Source organism: Pagrus pagrus, assembly GCF_965226575.1.
Source record: "Pagrus pagrus genome assembly, chromosome: 12".
NCBI lineage: Eukaryota > Metazoa > Chordata > Actinopteri > Spariformes > Sparidae > Pagrus > Pagrus pagrus.
This window is the reverse complement of record NC_140196.1, coordinates 14,191,333-14,214,108: the sequence shown is the minus strand read 5'-3', so window position 1 is coordinate 14,214,108 and position 22,776 is coordinate 14,191,333. Positions and strand designations below refer to the sequence as shown.

Sequence of the window (22,776 nt, the reverse complement as noted above, 5' to 3'; positions counted from 1 at the left end):
ACTCAAGTACTGTAATTAATTAAGACTTTGCTCCACTCCGCTAACTGCTGTACTGCAATGATTATATATACAAAACATATTATGAGTATGTAGAACAGCATGTTTTGTATAAAGTAGTTCCAGCTTTGACTTAACACAGGTGTATCTAATAGTATGGCTCACTGCCACACCTACATGGAAGCGAGCCACTGTTAATGTTACTACTGAGGCAGTCATGGCAAGTCAATTAGGGATGAGCAAGTACAACATTTTCTCTATCTGCTCATTCAACTTACTCTGAAAAGTGTGAGGCTTGAACAATCGAGTGGTTTCTGTAAACTTCGGATATGTTGCAACTTTGCGACTCTTTAGGTTCAATTTTATCTTGTGATGCTTATGCTTTGGTTTGGTTTAGGCAGAAAAAACACTCATTTTGGATTAAAATACCTGTTTTGGCTGCCACAAACACAGCTGAATGTTGTCCCCTGGTTAAAAATAGCCAGTGTGACTGAAAGACAGTCTCCTCGTCTGCAATATGTCAATATGGCATATAGCCTATGACATGTCTAAATGTGAACGTCTCAGTGCTTTGCAGAAATGCTAACTGCCATCATTTTATCCTGGCGACGGGGATGGGTTGACCAGAAGTTGTACATCTTTTTTTATCGCAAGAGTAAGAGCTATTTCTATTTAAGTTCATTCATTCAAGTTTTATATATTTTATATATATAAACTTGAATGAATGAACTTAGTGAGCTACCCAATGAGGATTTTCCTTCATCACAAGCGGACACTGACACATTTTACTTGGATGATAATCAAACAGATACTCATTTCAGCCAAACTCAACCCCAAAGTAAAAATGTGTTGTGTTTATTTATAGACATTAAAATAAAATTTCCATTATCATTAAATTGGATTAATGGGGGTATGATCTCGTCTTATTTTAGAAGTAAAGATAAGAACAGCTGCACTACTGATGAGTCACTTGGAACAAGACAGTACCGATATAGGCTGGGTGAGGATAAAAATGGACCGTATCTATCATTTCCTCTCACTATCACATCGGTTAATTCACACACTGCCATCCCTTAATTTAATTACTCTATGGCCGAATGGGCACGACCCATCTCAGGTGCCCTCAGCGTTTCTTATTATAGCAGGTGGGGGTGTCTTGTGGATTCAGCTCATCTGTTGTATTTGCTCTGTAGCTCACAGAGACCTCTCGGCCCCGACGCAATCTCACCTCATTAACATTTTAGGTGACGAGGCTGTCGCGGCCTTAATTAACAATTCATGAGCACGGCTTATAGCTATATTAACATTTTACAGCCAATAAATCAGCTTTCCTAATCTGCTGTGTGTGTCTACATGCACATGACAGACTTGGAGGAGTGTGTGTGTGTGTGTGTGTGTGTGTGTGTGTGTGTGTGCGTGCGTGTGTGTGTGTGTGTCTTTTGTGTACAACCACAACAGGAAACTCTCTCTCTCCCTTTGTCTCCAAGTCTGTCTGCCTGTCTGTCTCTGACCATGACATTTGTTTGAACTTTTCTCTTAATCTTATGTTCTGATCATGAAACTGCAAGTGATTCATAGCCATTATGATTTTTCTGCAGCAAAACAAGAAAAATCCAACCTACAACCTGATCCAGAGGAGGTCATTCACAGTGTTATGCCAATTATTAACCTACAAAGATGAATCCAACTAAGCGCCCACAAATGCAAGTGTCACCCATTATGGAAAGGTCGACTAATTAGGGAGCTATTTTCGATCAGTCGACTATTACAAAGTGACAGCGATACAAGTCGGTCTCTGTCAAGACTTCTTTTTAGTGTGGGAAGAGAACAAGAAAGGAGAGGAGAGATGGGGGGGAAAAGGAGGGATAAATCTGAAATAATGATGGAAGACAATCTGGTGGAGTCGATTCTCTGAGGTATCATCCTTTCTGCTTCCCCTTACATATATTCAAAAAGCCTCTGAGACTGTAACAGCATGCAGGGAGCCTTCAGTCGCTTCATCTTGCCATGAAATGTGTATATGGGAGTGTTCGTATAATATGGTCGGTACCTAAAGGTGACAAATAACCCAGCATCTTTGCATCAGGAGGGATTCACAAGTAGACAATAATTAGATTTTTGATTACAAATGTCACAAAATGTCTTGCAATGAGCGAATAAAGCAGAATATGTGATCAAAACGCCACGTCTGCAGGGAAACTGAAGTAGCAATCCCACTGCAGCACCCTTCGCTAGACCCTTGACCCCACTTTGAGGAGTACCTGTGTTGCCTACCCAGTGTGTGTCCATGCCTTGGCTCTCCCACTGAGTCACCCAGTGTGAGTGCAGCGCTATCCTGGTGTAATATGCGTGGTGCATAGCTGTTGCTTGCCAAACGAAAGCGATCTCTGCAGCACAGCTCACTCTCCCTTGGTGACACAAAAAAGCCAGTGTTTGGCTTTTTTATAAGAGCATGTTTACTGTTAACAAGCCTTCAAAAGCCACAGTGTACCAACACGGATGAATTCAATCTGATTCAGCTGATATGAAGCGGTGTGTCCGCAATACAACACAAAACGGGTCCGCTCGGATTAAAAAAAAATGTGCTTTGTGTTGCCTCAGTAGCAGCCTTGAGGCTTTATTATAAGTTAACATAAAGATCAAGGTCACACGTTGAATTTAAAGGATTCAAAAGCAAGTCTCGGGGAAGGCTGGCCTTGCAAAATGCACGTCTCAGTGACAAATTCAATGTGTGCTGCAAAGGATCCACCCCGGTTCAACGCAGGCTATTCCAATTCCAATCAGTCCTCCAACTTCTGCAAAGTTGAAAAATAAGGAATCGATCTGAGGGAGGTGAAACGAGGAAATGTCCCCTGGATTTATGGCCGAAATCAAGGTGGGTTTTTTTCTTTTTAAACTGGAAGAAACGGCCGTGTATTTTCCCTTCAGTCACGACTCATCCTCTGCCTCTCATCCTGCATGAATGTTGGGGCACAAATGAAATGAACGACTATTTCTAACCCGTGCAGGACTCGTAGTTGCGAGGTGTGCTGCTCGGCGTCAGGCAGATCAGAGCAGTGAAAACAGACTGTGTAGCTTTTAAAACTGAGGGCAGAAAGAGTGTTTCTGATGGTGATTCAGCCTGAGAGACATGTTTCCAATAAATGTTAAGGAATAAATAAGGGATGGTGAATTCAGAGTGCACAACACAGATAGCTGACATGAGCGTGGCACGGTGAGGGTGATGGAGAAATGTAAAATCTGGGTGCTCATATTGCCTCAGTAATGAAATGTTCTTTTCTCTCTCACTCCAACACTTGCTGAAAAGGGAATTGCCATGACTACAAGGAGCTGTTGCCTCTTTTTACCGCTGCTGTGCTGCCCTCTTATGGTGACTAAGCAAACTGCCACAAACTGTCACAAACACTCACATGACACCCCATTAGAGAGCTTACTTTTTCCACTTTGAGATGCCTCCAGTCCGTGTCGAGGTTCGCTGAACGTATGTTTCGGTTTAGCAGGTTAAATTATGTGTAAAAAATCAGAAAGTGAGAGGAAATTAACCAAAGGAAATAAAGGAAATTGTTAGTAAAGTCATTAAAGTACCACGTGGGTGAAAATATTCATGACATGTCAAGTTTACCTGACTAAAAAATCAAATCCCTGCAGACATCATCCACTTACATAACCTGATTTCCAGCATCTCTCGGTGCTCGCTGCCTGATGAAAGAGTGCAGTCTTATTTTGGGAAGGGCTATCTCTGGTCTGACAGCAGCTCAGACAGAGAGCTTGTTCAATGGTAAAAGGTTATTTTGGGGAATAGAAGGGAGTGTGTGTCCAAAAAGTGTGTTTATCCACCTCTTCTGAATCATTACTTCACGTTCTCTCCCTGTCTTTGTTCAACTGTCATCTCCCTTGGTTACGTCCCTCTCCCTCTCTGTTTTTCTTTCATTTTTTTGTGTTAACTGACAGCATCTGTCTCATCAGGAAATCAAAGTCATACAGTATTGCCTGTGGCAGCACCCTGGGAAACTGGAGGCGGGGGGGTGGGGGGTTGCTTCAGGCCGTCTCACTAAAAAATAATTTTCACAGCACCACTGTGTGCGTGGAAACTCTCCTTCCTTCTCACACTTTCACACTGACAATGAATTCCTGCCTCGAGTGCTGTGAATTGAAGCTCTTGTGCGGCTAATGTGCTACTTTCTGTCTCCCCTCCACATTAAGATACTGCTCACTTTGGCTTGAAACAATAGGGTTTGCTCAGCAGAAAGGAGAACAGACTGCACACTATGTATTCCCCCTATATCCCCATTCACTAACAAGGCAGACAGAATGTAAATGACTGCTGTTATCCCAGGCTATGAATATCATCAACACAGAGCTCTTTCAACACTGGAGGTTGCGTTCAGGAGACTTGATCCTGTTATGTTCATCAGTGAGGTGTGAATTTTTAGGCTATTGGCAGACAAAGAAGTCATCAGCCTGGGTCGTCAAATGCATAACTTAATTAAAGGACGTCATCACAGACAAAAGCACCTTTTTTTTAAAGGGCTGTGGAGAGTGTTTTCCTCATCTGAATGTTTTTGGGGGGAGGGTGTGGGCCCTGAACGTCATTCCAAGGGAGTTGCAGTGAATCTGGACTTCCCCAAACTCAAAAGTTGTTGGAGTTGGACCAGTCACTGCTGGGGCAATGTGACTTTGGTGCGCTTGGTAATAACAGAGCAGCCCTCTCTTTTTTTTTCTCTATGTTAGGACTATTTATTTTAAGGCGTCTGTCAAGTATGAATTACAGGAATGGAGAGATGGACTGGCGGTGGACAGTTTTCGCACTGTTTCTGAACTTTCAGTTCACTTACGGGTCTCCCTCATCTTATGACTTGTTCCAGGGGTCTCCGTACACCGGAGTGGTGCACAGACACAGAAATAGGTAAGAAATGTGTTTTTTCTACGTGTGCGGGGAACAGTTGTAAACTTCTGAAAGTCATAATAACCACTTCGACCGGCGTTGCTTTCACCCAGCTTCTCCTGAAAGTTCATGCGGGGCGCTTTTGTTGCGCAGTTGCCAATAAAAACTCGATGACGCCCAAACTCCTCATTGATCGGAATGACCTCAGATCGGTGCAGATTTATCCTCTTATGGTCATTTGTAGCCAGTTAACGTTCACTGTGCTTTTATCAGCCTGCGTCTAAATGTGGCTCTGGTGTGCCAGCGTTGCCAAACGCGATAAGATCCAGATTAACGCTGGAATGCCAGTGATTAGTCCAGTATCTCATCTGCAAGACACCATTAGTGCATTTGCAACTGATAAACTAAAATAGCCAAACGGGGGGAAAAATAAAAGTGAAGAAAAGCCTCACATAAATGACGCAACCTGTATGGAAACCTCAGTAAAGCTTAACGACCTGATTCTGATGTTTTTTATTACCCGAATCATTAAAACGCTCCATAACTAATCCAGAGCTATTCGCACAGTTTTCCATTAAGATGTTTGTCACAGTTCCTGGTATGCTGAAGCTCTTGTTTATCCCTGCCTCTCTCCTCAGGAACTGGTGTGCCTATGTGGTGCGCAGGAACGTGAGCTGCGCCGTGCAGGGGAGTGTGGAGAGCTTCCAGGAGCCCGTAGTGGCCCCCTGCCCAGCCTACCAGCCCGACTGCCAGCAACAAGTGACGTGAGCATCCGGGGGAGCGAGGGGAAGGGGTTGAGGGCGCATCATGTTTAGATGTATGAGATAGACTGCAGTCCAGGTACAAAGTGTTTCTCTGAGAGAGAGAGCGAGAGAGACCGGGAGGCAGAAATATCCAGTGCCTGAAGAAACTCCACTGGCAGAACCAAAAGCACAGAATATTCTAGCAAGTTAAAAAAGCCCACTGAAAAGGGCAAGCAGTCAAACAGGAAATAGTTGAAATCTAATGAGGATTAGAGCTCTCCCTATAGCAGCAAGACAAACAAATGGTAACTTACCTGAAATGACTTTCAAAGCAACAAGTGAGGGAAAATAGCCGGCAGCGACCAGTGATCACCCAGTCCATTGATCAATATATTGACTGAAAGAAAGATAATTGCCAGCTGTTTTGATAGTCGATTAATCGTTTATAGTCATTTTTCAAGCAAAATTGTCAAACGTTTGCAGGTCCAACTTCTTAAAGGGGCACTGTGTAGTTTTGGAGAAGAAATTCAATACTCAGAATTCAAATATTTACAATATCAACGAGGTAATAATACAAACTCAGAAATATTTAATTTTTCCATACCTGATAAACAAGCTGTTCTCAGAGGAAAACAAGGTCCCCAGAACACTGTTGAAGCTAGAAAGGTGGCAGGGTCCGCCACATATTAGTTTCTTTATTCAGTCATGACAACAAAGAGAGTTTGTTTATTTAGTTTTTTTAGGCATAACACGAAAATCTGTCAATGAAGATCTTTCTCTTCTGATTAAATGTTCTTCCCCAAATCTACATAGTGCACCTTTAAGTGGCAGTTGACTTCACATCCATGTTAAAAAGGCAAACTAAGTGTGCATCTTATCCAAGTTGTATTAAGGAGCTGAACATTTGTGATCAGTGCATAAGATTTATTATCAGAGTCAAAAATACATTTAAAATCATCCAGATATTTAGGTTACAGTAGAAACATTTGCGTATTATAGAACTGGCTAAACATGATCTCGATCCCTCCTTACTGATCTAATAACAAATTCTGTAATACATAATTTGATTTACGTCCATGTCAATACACAAAACTCTTAAGATCAATAAAGCAATTTGCTCCTCAAGTGGAGTCTCCTGTAGTGATTGATTGTTTGTAAATGGGAGTATCTTCCCCAGTAATTCCTGAGAAACAGCGGCCATTAATTCTGTACTGGAAGCTGTGTTGCAATTTAATATATTTTCCTTTGTGAGTCTTTATTTTTGCTTTGAAACAACACAGGCTATCTGTGGTTTAGCTTTGTGATGCACTCGCACAAACACATGCAGAAGAGAGCCACTGTGTTGTGGAAAATATTCCTGGAAACAGATAATTCTTATGTCAGAGGAAGACATTTCCAAGTTTTTTGCATAAGGCAAAAAAGAGCTGGCAGTGAGGATAGACACCTCGGGTTTTTCCATTTCTAAGTTATGACATACAGTATCGGTTTCATATTATCTCATGTGAGGATGAGATTTCAGCACTCATGGTTGATTACAGCCATAACGTTAAGTTTTATTTTCCAGTTTCCTTTTGTCTATTTGTCAAGCTCGTGTTATCAATGAGGGTGACAGACGGGAAATGTGCAAAGATGAGTGTTTCAGTCATCAGCTTTCCAGATGTTCTGTGTGACACGACCCCTGTCTTCAGGGAAGTGATGTCATCTATTGTTTCTATGGGAGTTGTTTGTCTTGGCCAGAAAGTGGAAAATTTCATGTGATAGGGAACAGTAGAGAAGCTCAGAAAGTGTCCAATAAAACAGGCGTGTTGGTGATCGCGGGAGTCAACAGCTCCCAATAAAAACATATATCCCTGGAACAGTTTTGTCTTCTGGGAACGGCAGAGCTGTAGCAAAGATGAAGATGTGAATAACACTTTACACAAAAGCTCAGTGTTTCCAGTTTTGTATTCACATTTCTCTGAGATTTGGAAAATGTATTGATTTCTCTGTCTGGTTTTACAGATACCAAAATCGATTTCGACCCACATACAAGATTGCCTTCAAGACAGTCACGGAGTTAGAGTGGAGATGCTGTCCTGGTTACCAAGGTCCAGACTGTAAAGATTTAAAACCACCCCCAGACCGACAAACAGTTCAGGGAATACAGCCATACCTCCCACCTAATCCTGGACATACAACCAGACACACACAGAGTAAGACACCATTTTCTGTACCACTGAAAAAGTAATTCAAACAAGCTTTGTGTCATTCTTCCTAAAGAGGAGCATTTATTCATAAAAATCTAAACAGTTATTCTCTGATCGTAGGACCAGAGCGGAGAGAGACAGGGCACCATGAGATGAGGCACGGTGGGACAGATAAGGTGCATCTTCTGGAAGGTGAAGTTCAGCGACTGTCTCAAACAGTCCTGGATCTTCAGTCAGCTTTGACAGGGTTAACCGGCAACCTCCGCACAGACCTGCAGGAAGACACAAAGAAGATGCTGGTGACACTTCTCAACAACATACGTCCACCAGACAGTGCCACAGCCGCAGGCACAGAGGAGAGCCCGGCAGTGCTCGATGGTCATCAGGCTACTAGAGGTGGGCTTGCTGGAGACAAGGCTATAGAAAAAATAGAGGCCCGGTTGGATGATATCAACAATGCGCTGAAAAGCAAGGATGAGGCTTTGGAAGACCTAAGAGGAACCATGACAAGTCATGAGGGGCAGATCCGTGTCCTGATGGATGCCTCTCAATCCCAGACTCCAGCCATAGTGGAGTTTGATGCTATACAAACCTACATCGATGGAAAATTTGAAAAGCTTAAGAAGGAGCTAGACCAGAATGTGGAGGAACACATGACCAAGTTACAAAACTCATGCAATGACAAGATCGAGACCTTGCAGAAGAACTGTGAAGACAACAGTGACCAAGATTTGGTCAGCCTGACCAAGCTGGTTGATAGCAAGGAGGCCGATCTGAGAAAAGAGATTAGGGCACTACGTCTGGATATGGCTGCTGCAGATGGACCTGTACGAACTCAGAGGCAGACAGATCCATCCAAACCAGAGGAGGATCATAGTGACCACAAAGACCTCTGGCGAGAGATTGACCGCGTTGCAGAGGCCCACCGCATCCTGAATGTCCGCATTGACAATGAGCTGGCGCACCTCAGCTCAGCACCTCAGGAAGACAATGATTTCAGTCTACTGATTGAAGAGCTGGAGGCACGCATTAACATCACGGAGCAAAATGCAGAGACTCACTGTTTCTATATTGAAGAGAAGCTGACCCGTACAATTGCAGAGGAAGTGGCAGCACTGCGGCAGCTGATGGAGGACCGCCTGAACAGCATGGAGGACCAGTTTACGAACATGCTGGTGGAAATGAGCAACAACTCCTTCCCTGGGATGTTTGGTGACTCCATGGATGCCATCCAGGCAGAAGTCAACAACAATAAGTTCCTCATCCAAGGTTTGGATGATAAGGTCAACGCTGTAGGAGAGTTGTGCTCTACAGGATGTTCAGGCTCAGGAATTTCTGTAGGTGCAGTGAGTTCATCACAACCACCAAAAAATCTAGAAAACATTTTGAAGGACCTGAGTCGGTTTAGGAATGACTTGGATGTTCTTCACACTGATGTGAGCACCAACACACACAAACTCAAGCAACTGGAAGACCTTGTTCAAAGGCAGACAGTCACAAATGAGAGACGTGTTCAGACGATGGATGACTTCCAGAAGGGATTGATTAATCTCCAAGATAATGTGCTTGGTCTGGCGAGTGGTGTCACCACATTAAGTGACTCCTTGAAAAAATATGACCAGGATTTGTACAGAATGAACTTGACATGCTGCCATGCAGGGCAAAGTGGCACTGGGAATCCATCACGGGACAACTGGGCATCAGTCATCGCTGTACCCAATAGTCAGGCAGATGACACCAGACGACAGGTGGACGAGCTGAAGCACAAGCTTGATACGCTCAGTCAACAGGTGTCATCTGAGCTGAGTCAGTGTAGACAGAACACACAGGGTGTCTCTGATGGCATTTCTGTTGTTGATGGACGTGTGACCAGACTTGAAAAGGTGTGTGGAAGGTTAGATGGAATTTCCGCCAACATCAAAGAGCTAAAAGATGGGATGGAGAGGCATGTGGGTGGCCTGCGGGACTGTATGTACCGGATGAACGTCACCTGTGGAAATCACGGGGCAGAAATCGTTGCACTGCAGAATTCCTTGCAGAGGTTCCAGGGACAGCTGACTGAGATGGCCAAACATGTTATGAAAGACGTCACTGCCAAAGAGCCAGGTGAGTTGGTGGTTTGGGGAAAGATTGATGATACTGTTGTGGTAGTGTCTTGAGATGATGATGATAGGATCTATCAAAGGGCCTGTTTGGCTCTCTTTGACAACAACCAAGCCATTGTGGGGTCACATTAATCCATGTTCATTCCCTGAATTCGCAGCCAATATTTAGAGGATTTATAACTGCAGTACCGACACACATTAAATGGATAACTATGTGAATCTTGAACATGTAGAGCATTAGTAATTGGCTGTTATGCTCTGACTTTGTCACCCAAAGTGAAGCAGCAGGCTCAACTGTGTTACAGGCGATTGTGTGCTGGACTTTTTGATACCTTTAGACGAAGCCAGGCTAGCTATTTCCCCTCTTCCCCCAGTATTTATACAAAGCCAAACTGGCTGCAGCTTCATACTGAATCTCATGCAAGTGTCAGCACAAAAGCAGTAAGCATCTTTCTCAACATGTCAAAAAGATATAATGTAGTAATTAAGCGTAGATTATGACACAATTTTACCACTAACAAGTCCATGGGATCCCACAGAACACTGCAGTGAGCCAGACGAACACACACTCCTTTGCAGCTTCCTCTATAACATCTAACATATGAGTTTATCAAGTTCGATTAACATCTGTGTAAACACAAACCTTTCCTGAAGATAATCCTCCATATAACGCATTCTGCTTGTTTGGCTTACATGGAGGCTTGGAGGGCAGGATCAGATCCCATGAATGGCCACAGGGTATTTCCCGGAGAGGGAGGACACGAGTTCACAGGGCCTCCCGTGCTCGCCTTGAGTATGTCATTCAATATGTCCCTGCACCGAGGCAGAGGCCCACATTGGAAGCTTCCTTTGACTTAGCTTCATGTTGTCCTAAGAACTCCCCAGTCTTTATATAAGGAATTGGATAGGTTAAAAGAATCTTAAATTCTCTTAACTACTCCGATGATTTACTCTCACTGTTTTGTGCCTCATTGCTCCCTTATGTAAACGTCAGAACACCCGAGTAGACTATTTCATTTTTCCAACTCCCTTTATGAACATGTTGACTTGTGAGGTCTTCTTTCTTGCACCATGACATAGCCTTTTTTACTCATACCACAGAACTGCAGGCCTCAATCACACTTCCCGGTCTCTCAGTGCACACATACAGCTCCCTCCCTCCCTTTCTCCTTTACACATGTACACATACCAACCTCCAGAGATTCCGGTAGGGTGACCTCAGCCTGATGTGTGGAGTCTGGTCCTCATTAAGGGCCCTGACTCACTGCTGGAGCCAGTCTTGATGGAGAGGGGAGAAGCAGAGCTCCACACCCAGGACCAGATGCTTCGACTACCCTCAGCTGTGATGTCATGACTGGGGCCCCATCACTGGTGCCTCCCTTTCTTAAACCATCGTCCAAAACAATGGTCTGATAGGGGCCTGTGGAGAAAAGGAGGGCGGACAGATTAATGGTTGAGGTGTAGGGAGACGAAGAGCGTGAAGACATCTTGTATTCCATTTCACTCATTGCCAAATATGGTCTGTTACTTCCAATCTGTGATATTTGATTTCATTACCGTGCCTGTAACATGATACGGCACCTTTGCCCAGGATTAAATCAGACAGAACTGTGCGTCCTGCTGCAGGATTGGTTTTCAGGATTGGTTTTTTACTTTGTGACAACTTCGAGAGTATGAGTGAGCATATTTACAGGAAAGGATTGACATTTTTGGAAATATGCTTATTCGCTTTCAGTCTGAGAGTAAAAGGAGAGGACTGACATGTCTGTATGCTGGTAGTAGCAGCAGCCAGTTAATTGAGCTATGTCCAATGATAAACAAAATCTGCCTACCAGCACCTCCAGAGCTTTCTAATAAACATGTTATATCTTGTTTGTTTAATCTGTATGAAAACTGTAAAAACGTCAATTTATCATCATAAGAAAATCCAGCAACTAGCCACATAACCTCCCCGCTAATTGCCATTTTAATACTTTGGTTTTTGTACACACTTGCCACTACCTGATCAAAGTAGTGCATGTGCAAGCTCTAGTGCCATTTTGGACAGCCAGGTATGGAAACACCACTTTGACAAAACACACAGGACTGCTGTAGAAATGGCAATTTGATAAGGATAAGTTATTCACACCCTTTTTAAAAGGATAAAATCTTCACTGTAGCTGCTAAAGGCTAAAAGTGCTAGGCTCCAGAGATGTTTTGTGGACTAGGAAACTTCACCTGATTTTCCAACGACATGGGGTTGAGTAAATAATGGCACATTTTTTTTTGGGGTGAATTTATCCTTTAACTTCAGTTATGATTATGGATTATGGTGGTGTGTGGCTGCCTGTCGTAGCACAGTGCTTTTTTGACAATATTGTTCTTGAAACTTGCTGCAGTTTTTGCATGAGGTTTGTCCAAGTGAGGTTGTCGCTGTCCAAGATGACAGACGTGCTCATGAATGTGCTACTCTGATCGGACAGCTACTCACATTGAGTAATGACAGGACTGAACAGAGCCGTGCTAGCTGTTTCCTCATGTTTACAGTCTTAATGCTAAGCTAACTTAGCAGGCTGCTGGTGGTGGCTTCATATTTAATGTACAAACATAAGAGTGGTTTCAATCTTCTTATCTCACTCTTGGCAAGAAAGTGAATGAGTGTTTCTCTCAAAATGTTGCTCATTTCCTTTAAGGGAAAATACCATCATATCCTCTCACTTTGTCCTTATGATCTGTATCCTGAATCCCACAAGACAGGGAGTTGGTCTGTGTGGCCGAGGTAGCAGGAAGATATAATGTTTTCCCCAAGTTTGGCAAAGAGAGAAATAGTCTAAATAGAAATAAAAACAATCCATGAAAAATCCCAGCTCTGTGGGTGTGGTAGTGTTGGTGGTGGTTGAGAAACTACTGAAATGTTTCCTCTCTGTTTGAGCTCATATTCTCCACTCAGTCATATGAGGACCCCGAGGAGGCTGCGAACAGATGAGGCGTTGTAATAACGCAACTGAAAGATTAACTGGAATAGCTTTGCCCTTACTTAATGCGACTGGAATTGTGTGACTTCAGTTGCATAAATGTTGGCACTGCTTTGCCCCCAAAACAGCTGCAGCAGCAGAGGCCTGCCGCTACAGCTCGCATGTGTTTGTTTCTGGCTGTTTTCTTTACGATAGGAGAGTTGCGGTTGAGCAGCAGTCACTGTGTTGCATCATTTAAAAGTATGACGTTGATGTGTCAAAGCCATTTTGGAAATTAGGCGAGACTTAGACGTTATTAGGAAATGTAGAAATATGGAAAATGCTTCTGTTTTCGAAGAGCTTGAGCATGCTGTTCCTCATTCAGGCGGTGACTAATCAACCTCCTTGTGCTGAAATTTTCTTATTCGATTCTCAAGCTGTTTTTTTTCCACTCCTTCTGGTTTTTGGAGCTGATCCCAGTCTGGCTCAAATCACTTCCCTGTCGTTTCGTTCTCTCTCCCTTATCTCTGAATTTCTCTCCCTTCACTCCCTCGTCGCTCTCTCCTTCTGTCCAGTTTTTTTCTACCGATTTGTCCTTCCAAGAACGCCAGAGGACTTCTTTTTCTCGTCTCCCTCCCCCCTGTCCTGTAAGTGTCTATCGACAGGCGAGGCCTCCAAAAAAAAAAAAGCGCTTGCATTAACACCGGGGTAAAATAAAGTCTTTGATTTCATGGATCAATGCTCTGCAATTGATCATTCTGACTTTATATTGGAGAGACAGGCACTAAGATTAACTGTCTACCTTGATGAGGGAATGCAAGAAAAAAACAAGATATCAAAGGCTTTTTTGAAGTCAAAGGGTGTCTGTTGGGAAAGAATGGAAAATTGTACTCGACACTGCCACAGACACACACTGTATATATATAGTGAGCGGCATGAATTTTGAGGGGGCGCTTTGACTGCAGCAGCTTCCCCAGAGAGATTTCTGTAGCTACGAGGTGAGGTGTTTCCATCTCTGACCAGGGCAGCCCATCTGGAAGTCTTCAGAGGAGAATGGCCCCAGATACACAATGGGAGTCCCAGAGGTCTGCCACACTGCACAATTCGAACCTCCCATCATTAATATCACTGGAGGAAAATGGGGTGGAGGGTGAAATTGTGTCCATGTGCAAAGCAAGAAGAAGAAAAATGTATGCGAGAGTCTGAGCGATGCATTAAATTGTACGTGCGTGTAACCGCCGCACCCCGCTCCGCGCCCCTTGACACCATTTTCCATTGCATGATCAGCTTGTCTGCTGCAATATTCCTTGATATTTCAGACACTTTTGAACACTCACGCTCTGTCACCCCAGTGTGTGACTAAAGCCTCCCTCCCTCTGCAGCGTCTCAATCTGCTTCTAAACAGTAACATCTGGTTTTGGTGATGCTCATGGTTGCACCAGCACTTATGTGCGCCATTCTCTGTTTCTCTCTCTTTTTTTTTTTTTTTCTTTGCGACTTTGCGGTTGCCCCCTTAGTGAGACACAGGCTGAGAGCTCATGGGAAATATGCACTCAGGCAACCGGCGTCCTGAAGGAGGCATAGGAAGGAAATGAAGAAGAGATTTGTGATTATCTCAGTACAACATGATTGCTGGGTTTAATTTGTTTTTAATTATACATGTGGTTTCTGAGTAGACTTGTGGTATCACTTACAGTTAGAAGGAAGAATTGGGTTGATGTTTGATCATGTTTTATCTGAGCAGAGCAGAGTGGTTGATAACGTTGATAATCCAGAGTAAAAAACAGACTCTTGTGTAATACGATTGCTTCAGGTACTTTTGGATTGACCGCTCTGCCTCAGTGCAAGAGTCAAGTTCTGTTGAAGTAACAGTTAACGTTTGATTTATTGTCATATTGTTGGCTGTGGCAGAACCTGCATTACACACATTATAGTTTATTGTTTTACTTGTTTACTTATTTTACTTCAAGATGCTGAAAAGTCATTTAATGGTACCCTGTGGATTTGAGCGTGAAATTAATTATGTCAGAGCTTCCAACTGCATTTTATGAGACAGGTCTTCAAGCTACAGAAAAAGCTACTTAGTGGATGATGATTTCACATCAGTTTGTCAGAGTACCCTGCGGATTTTACTATATAAAACCTGATAATGTTTATTTTTAGTGTTACTCAGCAAAATGTGTGGGACTTTATCCTTGAGGGCCAACAAAGGTGTTAAAAGCATTTCTCTCTCCAAGCCATTTTTATTTTACTATTTCTGCATCTGCATTGATTACAAACATTGCGTTTACTCTGAGAGCAATCTCAAACCACTTCAAGTCACTGTGCAATTGTGTTCAGTGAATATTTTTCTCTTTTTACATTTTTTTGTATTTCACTATATTTTTCTATATAATTGCAGTTGAGGGTAGTGTCATTGATTTTCAGGGCTTAAAAAAAGGTTTGAATGAAAGAACGTCCCTCACTGCAATACACCCAGCAACTGCTAGCGTAACATCAGCAGCAGGAATGTGCATTGTACTCATATGCTTACGTGTGCTTCCTGTTGTTTGTGCTAGCAGAACATGAGATACAGTACAACCAAAATGGAGACCTGTTCATCAAATGCTAATCACCTCCGCCAAGGTGTGTGTTCGTTGCTTGGTTGGTTTGTCAGCAGGTTTACACAAAAACTACTGAACATATTTCCATGAAACTTGGATGGAGGTTGGGTCTCAGCCCAGAATATACCCCATTAGGTTTTGGTGCTGATCCAGATAAAAGAGACGGATTCAGGAAGTTTTTTTCTCACTTTCTTTAACATTGTTGTTGTTTTCGTTAATTTCTCAAGGAATAAGAGTGAGTACAAACAGAGACTGTTGGGCCTTGGCGGAGGTATGCACTCTACTGAGTGCCACTGCAGTTAGCAATGTTAGCATACCAACATACTAAACTAAAATGTTGAACGTGGTACATATGACATTGACATCTTCATTGCGAGCTTGGTGCCATGCTGTTGTTAGCATTTAGCTCAAAGCCCCGCTGATACAGCCTATCAGAGCCGCTACCATGGACTCAGGTCATTTGATTGTCAGTTCATGCAAAACACTGAAAAAGCACCTGCATCAGCTGTTCGGCTATCATCTGTTTTGTTCATGCTTCAGCATCCAGGCCTATTGTGACCACAGCTGGTCATTCATACAGATACACAAAGTGGACTTCACAGGCTAAGCTAAGTTTACACTTCACGTTATCAAACTTCTGTATTTAGAAGATTGTTTATTCTCTCTGCAGAATCTCTGTTGTTTATGCCTTGAGAGCTTCCTCAAAGAGCAAAGCCTTTTCCGCAAAATCTAACTGTATAATCATTTGACATAAGTGGTCATTTCCTTGATGTAAGTGTCTTTAGCTCAAGGACATTACTGTAATCCGGTTACATGGACTCCAGTTATGCCCAACCTCGCCCACAAGGTTTAAACAAGCCTGCAGATACAGATACAGGAAGCATCGCAGAAGTCATTTAACGTAGAAACCTCCTCACTGAATCTTGAATACGGCATTACACAATCTGTCTGACACCTGGTTGTGCGAGAAGGGGCTGACACAAAGCCGGTACTGTAATTATTTTGGTTATGTGTCCCCAGGACACTCTCACAGCATCTCTACGCTCAGGTCCAGGTGATGTCTGTGCCCTCAGGGGGTCTGGCAGGCAGCCAACTGGTTTCCGTTCAGATGGTTCTCGTTGACTAAATCTCACACGACCGCCCACTCTGCTTTTATGAAGGGTAATAATGGTACCCGTTTAAAAAAAAAGCTCAGAGGTGCAATGAATGCCAGGTCTAATTTGGCCTGTCATCAGATTATAAGTCGTAAAAGGTGAATTCACAAGAGAAAGGAGGGATGTGGACTGAATTTGAGAGAGGAAGTAAAAAATAAAGCAAATTGGAGGCTTATACGATTGCAGTTACAGGATTTTCCGTAACTTTGAATTGGATTATAAGAGCTGTTATGACCAGAAGCTTTTTATGACGGCAACGCCTATCATACAGCAAGCCATAAATGGATGTATTTCTTTCTTTTGCTGTCTAAGGAATGACCTTGAGACCAGAGAGGCCTGCTCCTCTGCCAGATTCCACTCCCACCAGAAACAGAATCCATCAAATCCACATCCCTCTCATCATCCCACCGCCGCCGTCCAGCCCCAGACAGCCGTACAGTCCAAGCCAACCAGTGCAGCCCAACACGCACACGATCAAGATCAATACGCCAAGGCAGCCGTCCAACCCCCAGCAGCCAGGCCAGTCCGGCCTTCCCCTGGTTCCCGTCAGGCCGGTGGTGGAGACGGGCGAGGCAGGACCTCCAGGGTACATGCGCAGGGTGACAGTGCGGAGAGGGTCGGAGGACTCGTCGAGCATGCCTGTCAAAGGGTTTGCTGGAGCACCAGGTGAGTAGCACTAATGGCCATGATGACCTTTGATGTTCCAATCCAGCTTCACTCTGCAGCTTGAAATGCCCTTATTAGTTTTTCATAACTGATATTAATCTGTTATTTCACTATGAATCTGAACTAAGTCTGATTTAAGTTTCCCTCAAGACCACAAGATGATGTGGCCTGATGTGATACTTTTATATCTGGATCGAATCTAATCAAACAGACTGGGCAGCTCCATATTTTTGACCAGATTCCTCAATATTGGTACTGCAATGACATTGTAAGTCTATTGGTACAATTTGTAAGATATGGCCAGAATTTAAGTTAAAAACATTCAAAGATGTACTTTTATTATGACTGTGATATTTTAAAAAGGAAATATTGATATCATGTCAATAAATCACATGTGATAATATCGTTTTGACAAAACAAACTCACAAAATGTCAAGAAAGGAGATCTTTTTACACTAAATTCACACTAAACTCAAGTTTATCAAGCTAAGTTGAGCTTGATTGCCTTTTAAATCATTGTTAAAACACACACTTTATTCAAACTTGACATTAACTAAATAAAACACGCCAAAACAGTCTTGATTTGTCTTTCCACAATCACCTCTTGGTTCTAGTATGGTGTGAAAATATTCGTTCTGCCCGACTCTCCCCTGCTCCTGTGCCATTTCACCTCTCTACTGTCTTATGATACGTTGACTTTTGTCATGCACACACCTGAAGGGAGGAACAGCTCGCCACATTATTCTTTACAGAAGGTCGTTGAATAGGCCACAATGAAGTATTACCCTGTAACTGTCTGTAATCTGATAAAGATCACTCTCGAACATCTGTTTTGATTGTCGGACGGAAACTGAAACTTCATTACGCCTCCCAAACATTTTAATCATCATTTAAAAAGACAGGCTAAGTATTTAATAGTTGTAGCAGCGGAGGAACACCCTCCTTCCCATGCTGAACTGAATGTTTTGTTCGCCAGCAACAATAATGATTTACATTGCATTAATAAGTAAATGTTTTGTAATTATATCAGAAATTTTAATAACTGCTGCAATCACTAATCTCATTGCAATATTAATTGTCTTTTCCCCATTTCCTATTCCTTGTGACCCAGCAATAAAATGACTGTGCCCTGTAATTATTCAATATGTGCTAACTGATTCAGAAATACCTACAGTCCCTCTTAGACACAAGCTGTAACCACCTTATTGTCTAAGCTCTTGTCCATTCCCCTGTACTTAGTGCTTCATTGTTACTCCATATATACTGCACTAGATAACTACAGCCTGTTAGTATAAAGCCTCAGATTTGTATGCCGAGTCTACTTATAACATCTATGAATGAGAAGGCTACTGAAACTGGAATCTGTCATCACTGCCACGACAAGCAGGAAGTTTTATGACGCCGTGTCAGAAGTCTGGCACCATGGAGAGCGAGCGTGAGCCAGCGTGACCATGTGTGACATAATATACTGCATGTTCTGCTTTTCAACAGTGCTGTCAGTTCATAGTTACATCAGATATACTCATCTGTCATCAGTGACAGAATCTAAGAGGTTTAAGCACACATGTAGTCTGTATATAGTCGGAGAGACAGTCCTGGATTGAATAAACTGGTCTATATAAACGACGACCGGGTCAAACATAAAGCAACAAAATAAAAGCTTTGGAAAAGAGATGACTCGCAGCTCTGTGGTCCAGTGTAGATCAAAAATGTGCCGGGTAACACAGTACAAGAAAGTTCTTCTTGAAAGATATAAAATGTAAGAAGTCTGCATCAAAATGTCTAAAAACGACTACAACTTTGTAATATATTTTGTTGAGTTGTGTACTGACATTGTGCGAGAAAGATAGAAATTGATTTAGCACAGCGGCTCTGTTGTTGTTAGCGATGCTGACTCAAGCATGTGTGAGCTGACCAATCAGAGGAGGCTGGGGGGCTTAAAGTGACAGGAGCTATAACAGAGAGTTTCAGACAGAGTCAACATTACAGCACATTAACAACCGACAACGGAGGTCACCTCCACAGATTGCTGCTGCAGTCAGGTTGATAATCGGGAGTGAAGATAAATCCACTTTTTAATCCCAACAATTAAAAAGCAGTCTCTGAGCCCTCCTACCATTGTTAAATGGCTTTGGATAAAAGCAGAATCTGATGTGAATCCAGGTGTTTATTCCTCTAGAGGGTCTGGCTCTGCACCGATTCTTTCCAATAGACCCAGCCAGCTCTGAGCTCGCCCTGCTGCTCCCCACACACGCAAACATCTTTTGTTTTGTTTGTCCAGAATCTAAACCTGAGAATCTTAATGTGCATTTTAAAAGTTATGCAAATCTTCAGGCTTTGTTTGGGGATGTAACATTTCTTTCAGGTTTTCCATTTCTTTTCATGATTGAGGAGTAGGTTTTCACATCATCTTTTGGGTTTGTCTTATTTCTGTTGTCTGTTTTATCTTTATTTCGAACTCAAACAACACAAATATCTTCAGCTTTACATACATTTCAATGCTCTAACAGAAACTGTAAACACCTGATGCTACTTATAGATCCCATTGTCCTGAAACAGCCAAATCAGAATCAAACAAATAAAAAAAGCAGATTTTAAAACCAAAATTATGCAGCCTAGATTACAACCTGTTGTTTTCTAATTTGTACCTCCTATGGGAAACTATCCCAGTGTTTTGACATGATGTTCATATGGTAAAGCAAACAACTGCCTCTGGCAAGAGCCTTCACTAACCCTGGTCCTCAGATGATGATAAAACATGATGTGATTATCATGTGTTTCTTTTGCAGGCTATCCTCCTCTGCACCCTGTGTCTTTCAAGCCACAATCAGCTCGCCGCCAAGGTATTGTAGCAGTTCATTGTCAGGTTACACTGCATGCATCTGCAGGCTTTGCCATTCTACTACACCAGTGTAAAAAAAATTGGAAAAGCTGTGAATAATTTGTAGCCTGAGAATGCGAGGGAGTGGGAACTGGATGTGTTTAGTTTAGGGAGATGTGGGCGGACTGTGGAAAGACTTTAGCTCGTCTGAAGGCACTTAGCAGAAAGTTTTACCCTGATACATTTGGTGGTGATTAAGAAAATGACTGAAGTAGATAATGGCCGTATCCAGTGAAACAAAGATCTATTTCACTGTTTTCATTATTATACTATTTATATACTATATATTTCACTGTGATGACACCTCATATGATTACACAAACACTGTTTAATTAACTGATTTCATGACATTAGTTTCAAACTTACAACGAGAGACACGCATGAATGAACCGTCTATAAATATAAAGGTGTCAACCTTTCAACTCACAGCTGATACGATACAACATTAACACTTTCTTTATTTTCGCCTTGTAGTTACCATAGCAGCAAAGGTGCCCTGGAACCCGATGTATCAAGCTCCAGTTGTGTCACCAGGTAAAGAAAAACCCTCAGTTTTACTACACAATCAGCGTACATATGTCTTTTTAGCTACTGAATATGAAGTGAGAAATGCACTGATACATTTGTATTTCACATTCCAGTTTCTGACGTCAACAGCGCCTTCACAGATCCCTTCTCTTTCTCCGCTGGCCTCACGCAGCAGAGCCCCATCGGAGACTTTGGTGTTATCCGCTTTAACAGAATTCTAGTCAATGATGGTGGACACTACAATCCCCATACAGGTACACCACAACAACAACAACGAGGATTTAATATTGGTTGTAATGTCACTATGATAATGTACATGGTCTTGTTGTCATTTGATGGCAGCCCTACAGTTGTACATAGCATCAATTTTATTCTTTTGTGTCTTAGTTTCTTTATTTTATCATCAGGGACCTGTTTTTTAAAAGTGTCTTAACTATGATGCCGCAAGTTTTCACCCAGCTCGATTTGAATTGATCTCTTTGGCTCAAGTAAAGCCCACGCTGGTACTGCCGATACCAATACTATTTGCATACATTTTATAGTTTTACGAATGCAAGGAGCTCACGTTGTGTGAACGTCAACAGACAAACTTAAGCCTAGACAGACATGACTCACTTTCCCGCGGTCACCAACTGTGATAAATGTTGCCAATAGCTACACACTGTCTTTGTACCTGGAGAATACCTGCCAATGCCAAAGGGATCATTGATTGAAGTGTGTCTCAACTTCTCAAAAACAATAAAAAATAAAATGACTAGATAGTGTCTTTTTAATACAAAATTCCCTCTTTGGGTCCCCTTCTTAAGATGTAGTAAAAGGATTGTGACCAAATTAAAAACACACATTTTTGAGTATCGCCACTTGAATTGACTAATTTGGACAGTTGAAGCCTCATATTCACTTCAAATAATCGATCAAATGACCGTGGATTTTGTCTCGTCTTAGAGGAAGTTGCCTCTTATGGTCAATATGAGCAGGAGGAATGGTTAAACAAAGCAAAACCTGTTGTCATTCCCCCATCTCTGCAGGGATCTTCACTGTTCCTGTGGACGGCCGATACCTGATTTCCGGGCTGTTGATGGCGAGGCAGGGTGACCGAGTAGAGGCCGTCCTCTCTGTGTCTAACCGCAGCGTTCAGAGGCTGCAGAGCTCAGCTGGGCCCTTGGCTGGTCAACACTGGGGCTCAGCTGGTGCTAACTGTGGCTGCGGAGGCTCGGTGTCCTTCAGCCTCATCCTGCCCCTGAGGAAAGGAGACCGCGTGGGCCTGGTGAGGACCGGGGGCCAGCTGGCCACCACAGAGGCCAGGGAGATCCTGTCCACCTACAGCGCCATCTTCCTGTACGCACCACAGGCCAAGAGATAGCTGGAGCTCAGCTGGGACCGGTTAGTTCCCAGATAGTTCGACTGGAGGAAATGTTGAAGAAACTATATTTTCACTGATTTGCTGTGATGCAGCTGTTTTACCACACAGTGCCACTGTGTGAAGATCCTCACTTATAAATTCAGTTAAGATGACATTACATTGTAATTTGTAAGCCATTTGCCAAATATACCTGAATACAAGAAGCAAGATTTGTTTCTAATATATTTGATTATAAAGATGCCTTTTTGTACCTATTGTGAATGTCTTGTGTATATAAGTGTTTATAAATTAACATTAAAAATGCATAAAATGTAATTATTTTAACAGAACCATCTATGATCAACATATTAGCAGAATATAATATTGTTGATAAGGCAATAAACAATGTTTGTATGTTACATCATGTGTAATCTACACTGTAGAAAGAGAGATTGATTAATAAACACCGATGAACTTGTAACTGGTTATAAAGTATGCTCATTCTAATACTGATGCCTCATAATCCTCATTCCATACCAACTCACCTACAGTAGGCCCTCCTAGTTCATGTCATGGGTTTTCTTGAAAAACTTCATGTAAAAACTAATATTAAACAAACAGAATATTATGTGGTGCTGTAGATTAAACTACATAACAGCATATCAAGTAGCTAACCCTAATAAACTGAACCGTAAACATCTCCAGCAGTAAAATACAACATACACATTCATACAGCAGTGATATTAATCCAAA

General features: G+C 42.5%; 1 protein-coding gene and 1 long non-coding RNA gene across 2 annotated transcripts; one reads left to right on the top strand and one right to left on the bottom strand.

The window, feature by feature from the left end:
• Positions 1–4,645: 4,645 nt before the first annotated feature.
• emilin2a (elastin microfibril interfacer 2a) lies at positions 4,646–22,504 on the top strand. The gene is made up of 9 exons (XM_084370084.1): positions 4,646–4,903; positions 5,521–5,646; positions 7,627–7,817; positions 7,932–9,917; positions 16,919–17,272; positions 20,062–20,115; positions 20,628–20,687; positions 20,795–20,935; positions 21,710–22,504. The coding sequence occupies exons 1-9, from the start codon at positions 4,722–4,724 to the stop codon at positions 22,042–22,044; spliced, it is 3,429 nt and encodes a 1,142-aa protein (XP_084226210.1). The 5' UTR covers positions 4,646–4,721; the 3' UTR covers positions 22,045–22,504.
• Positions 7,994–21,833, bottom strand: LOC311267185. The gene is made up of 3 exons (XR_014623803.1): positions 21,742–21,833; positions 11,110–11,336; positions 7,994–8,083 (listed from the first exon to the last, which is right to left on the bottom strand). It is a non-coding gene; the product is annotated as an uncharacterized lncRNA (long non-coding RNA).
• Positions 22,505–22,776: the final 272 nt, after the last annotated feature.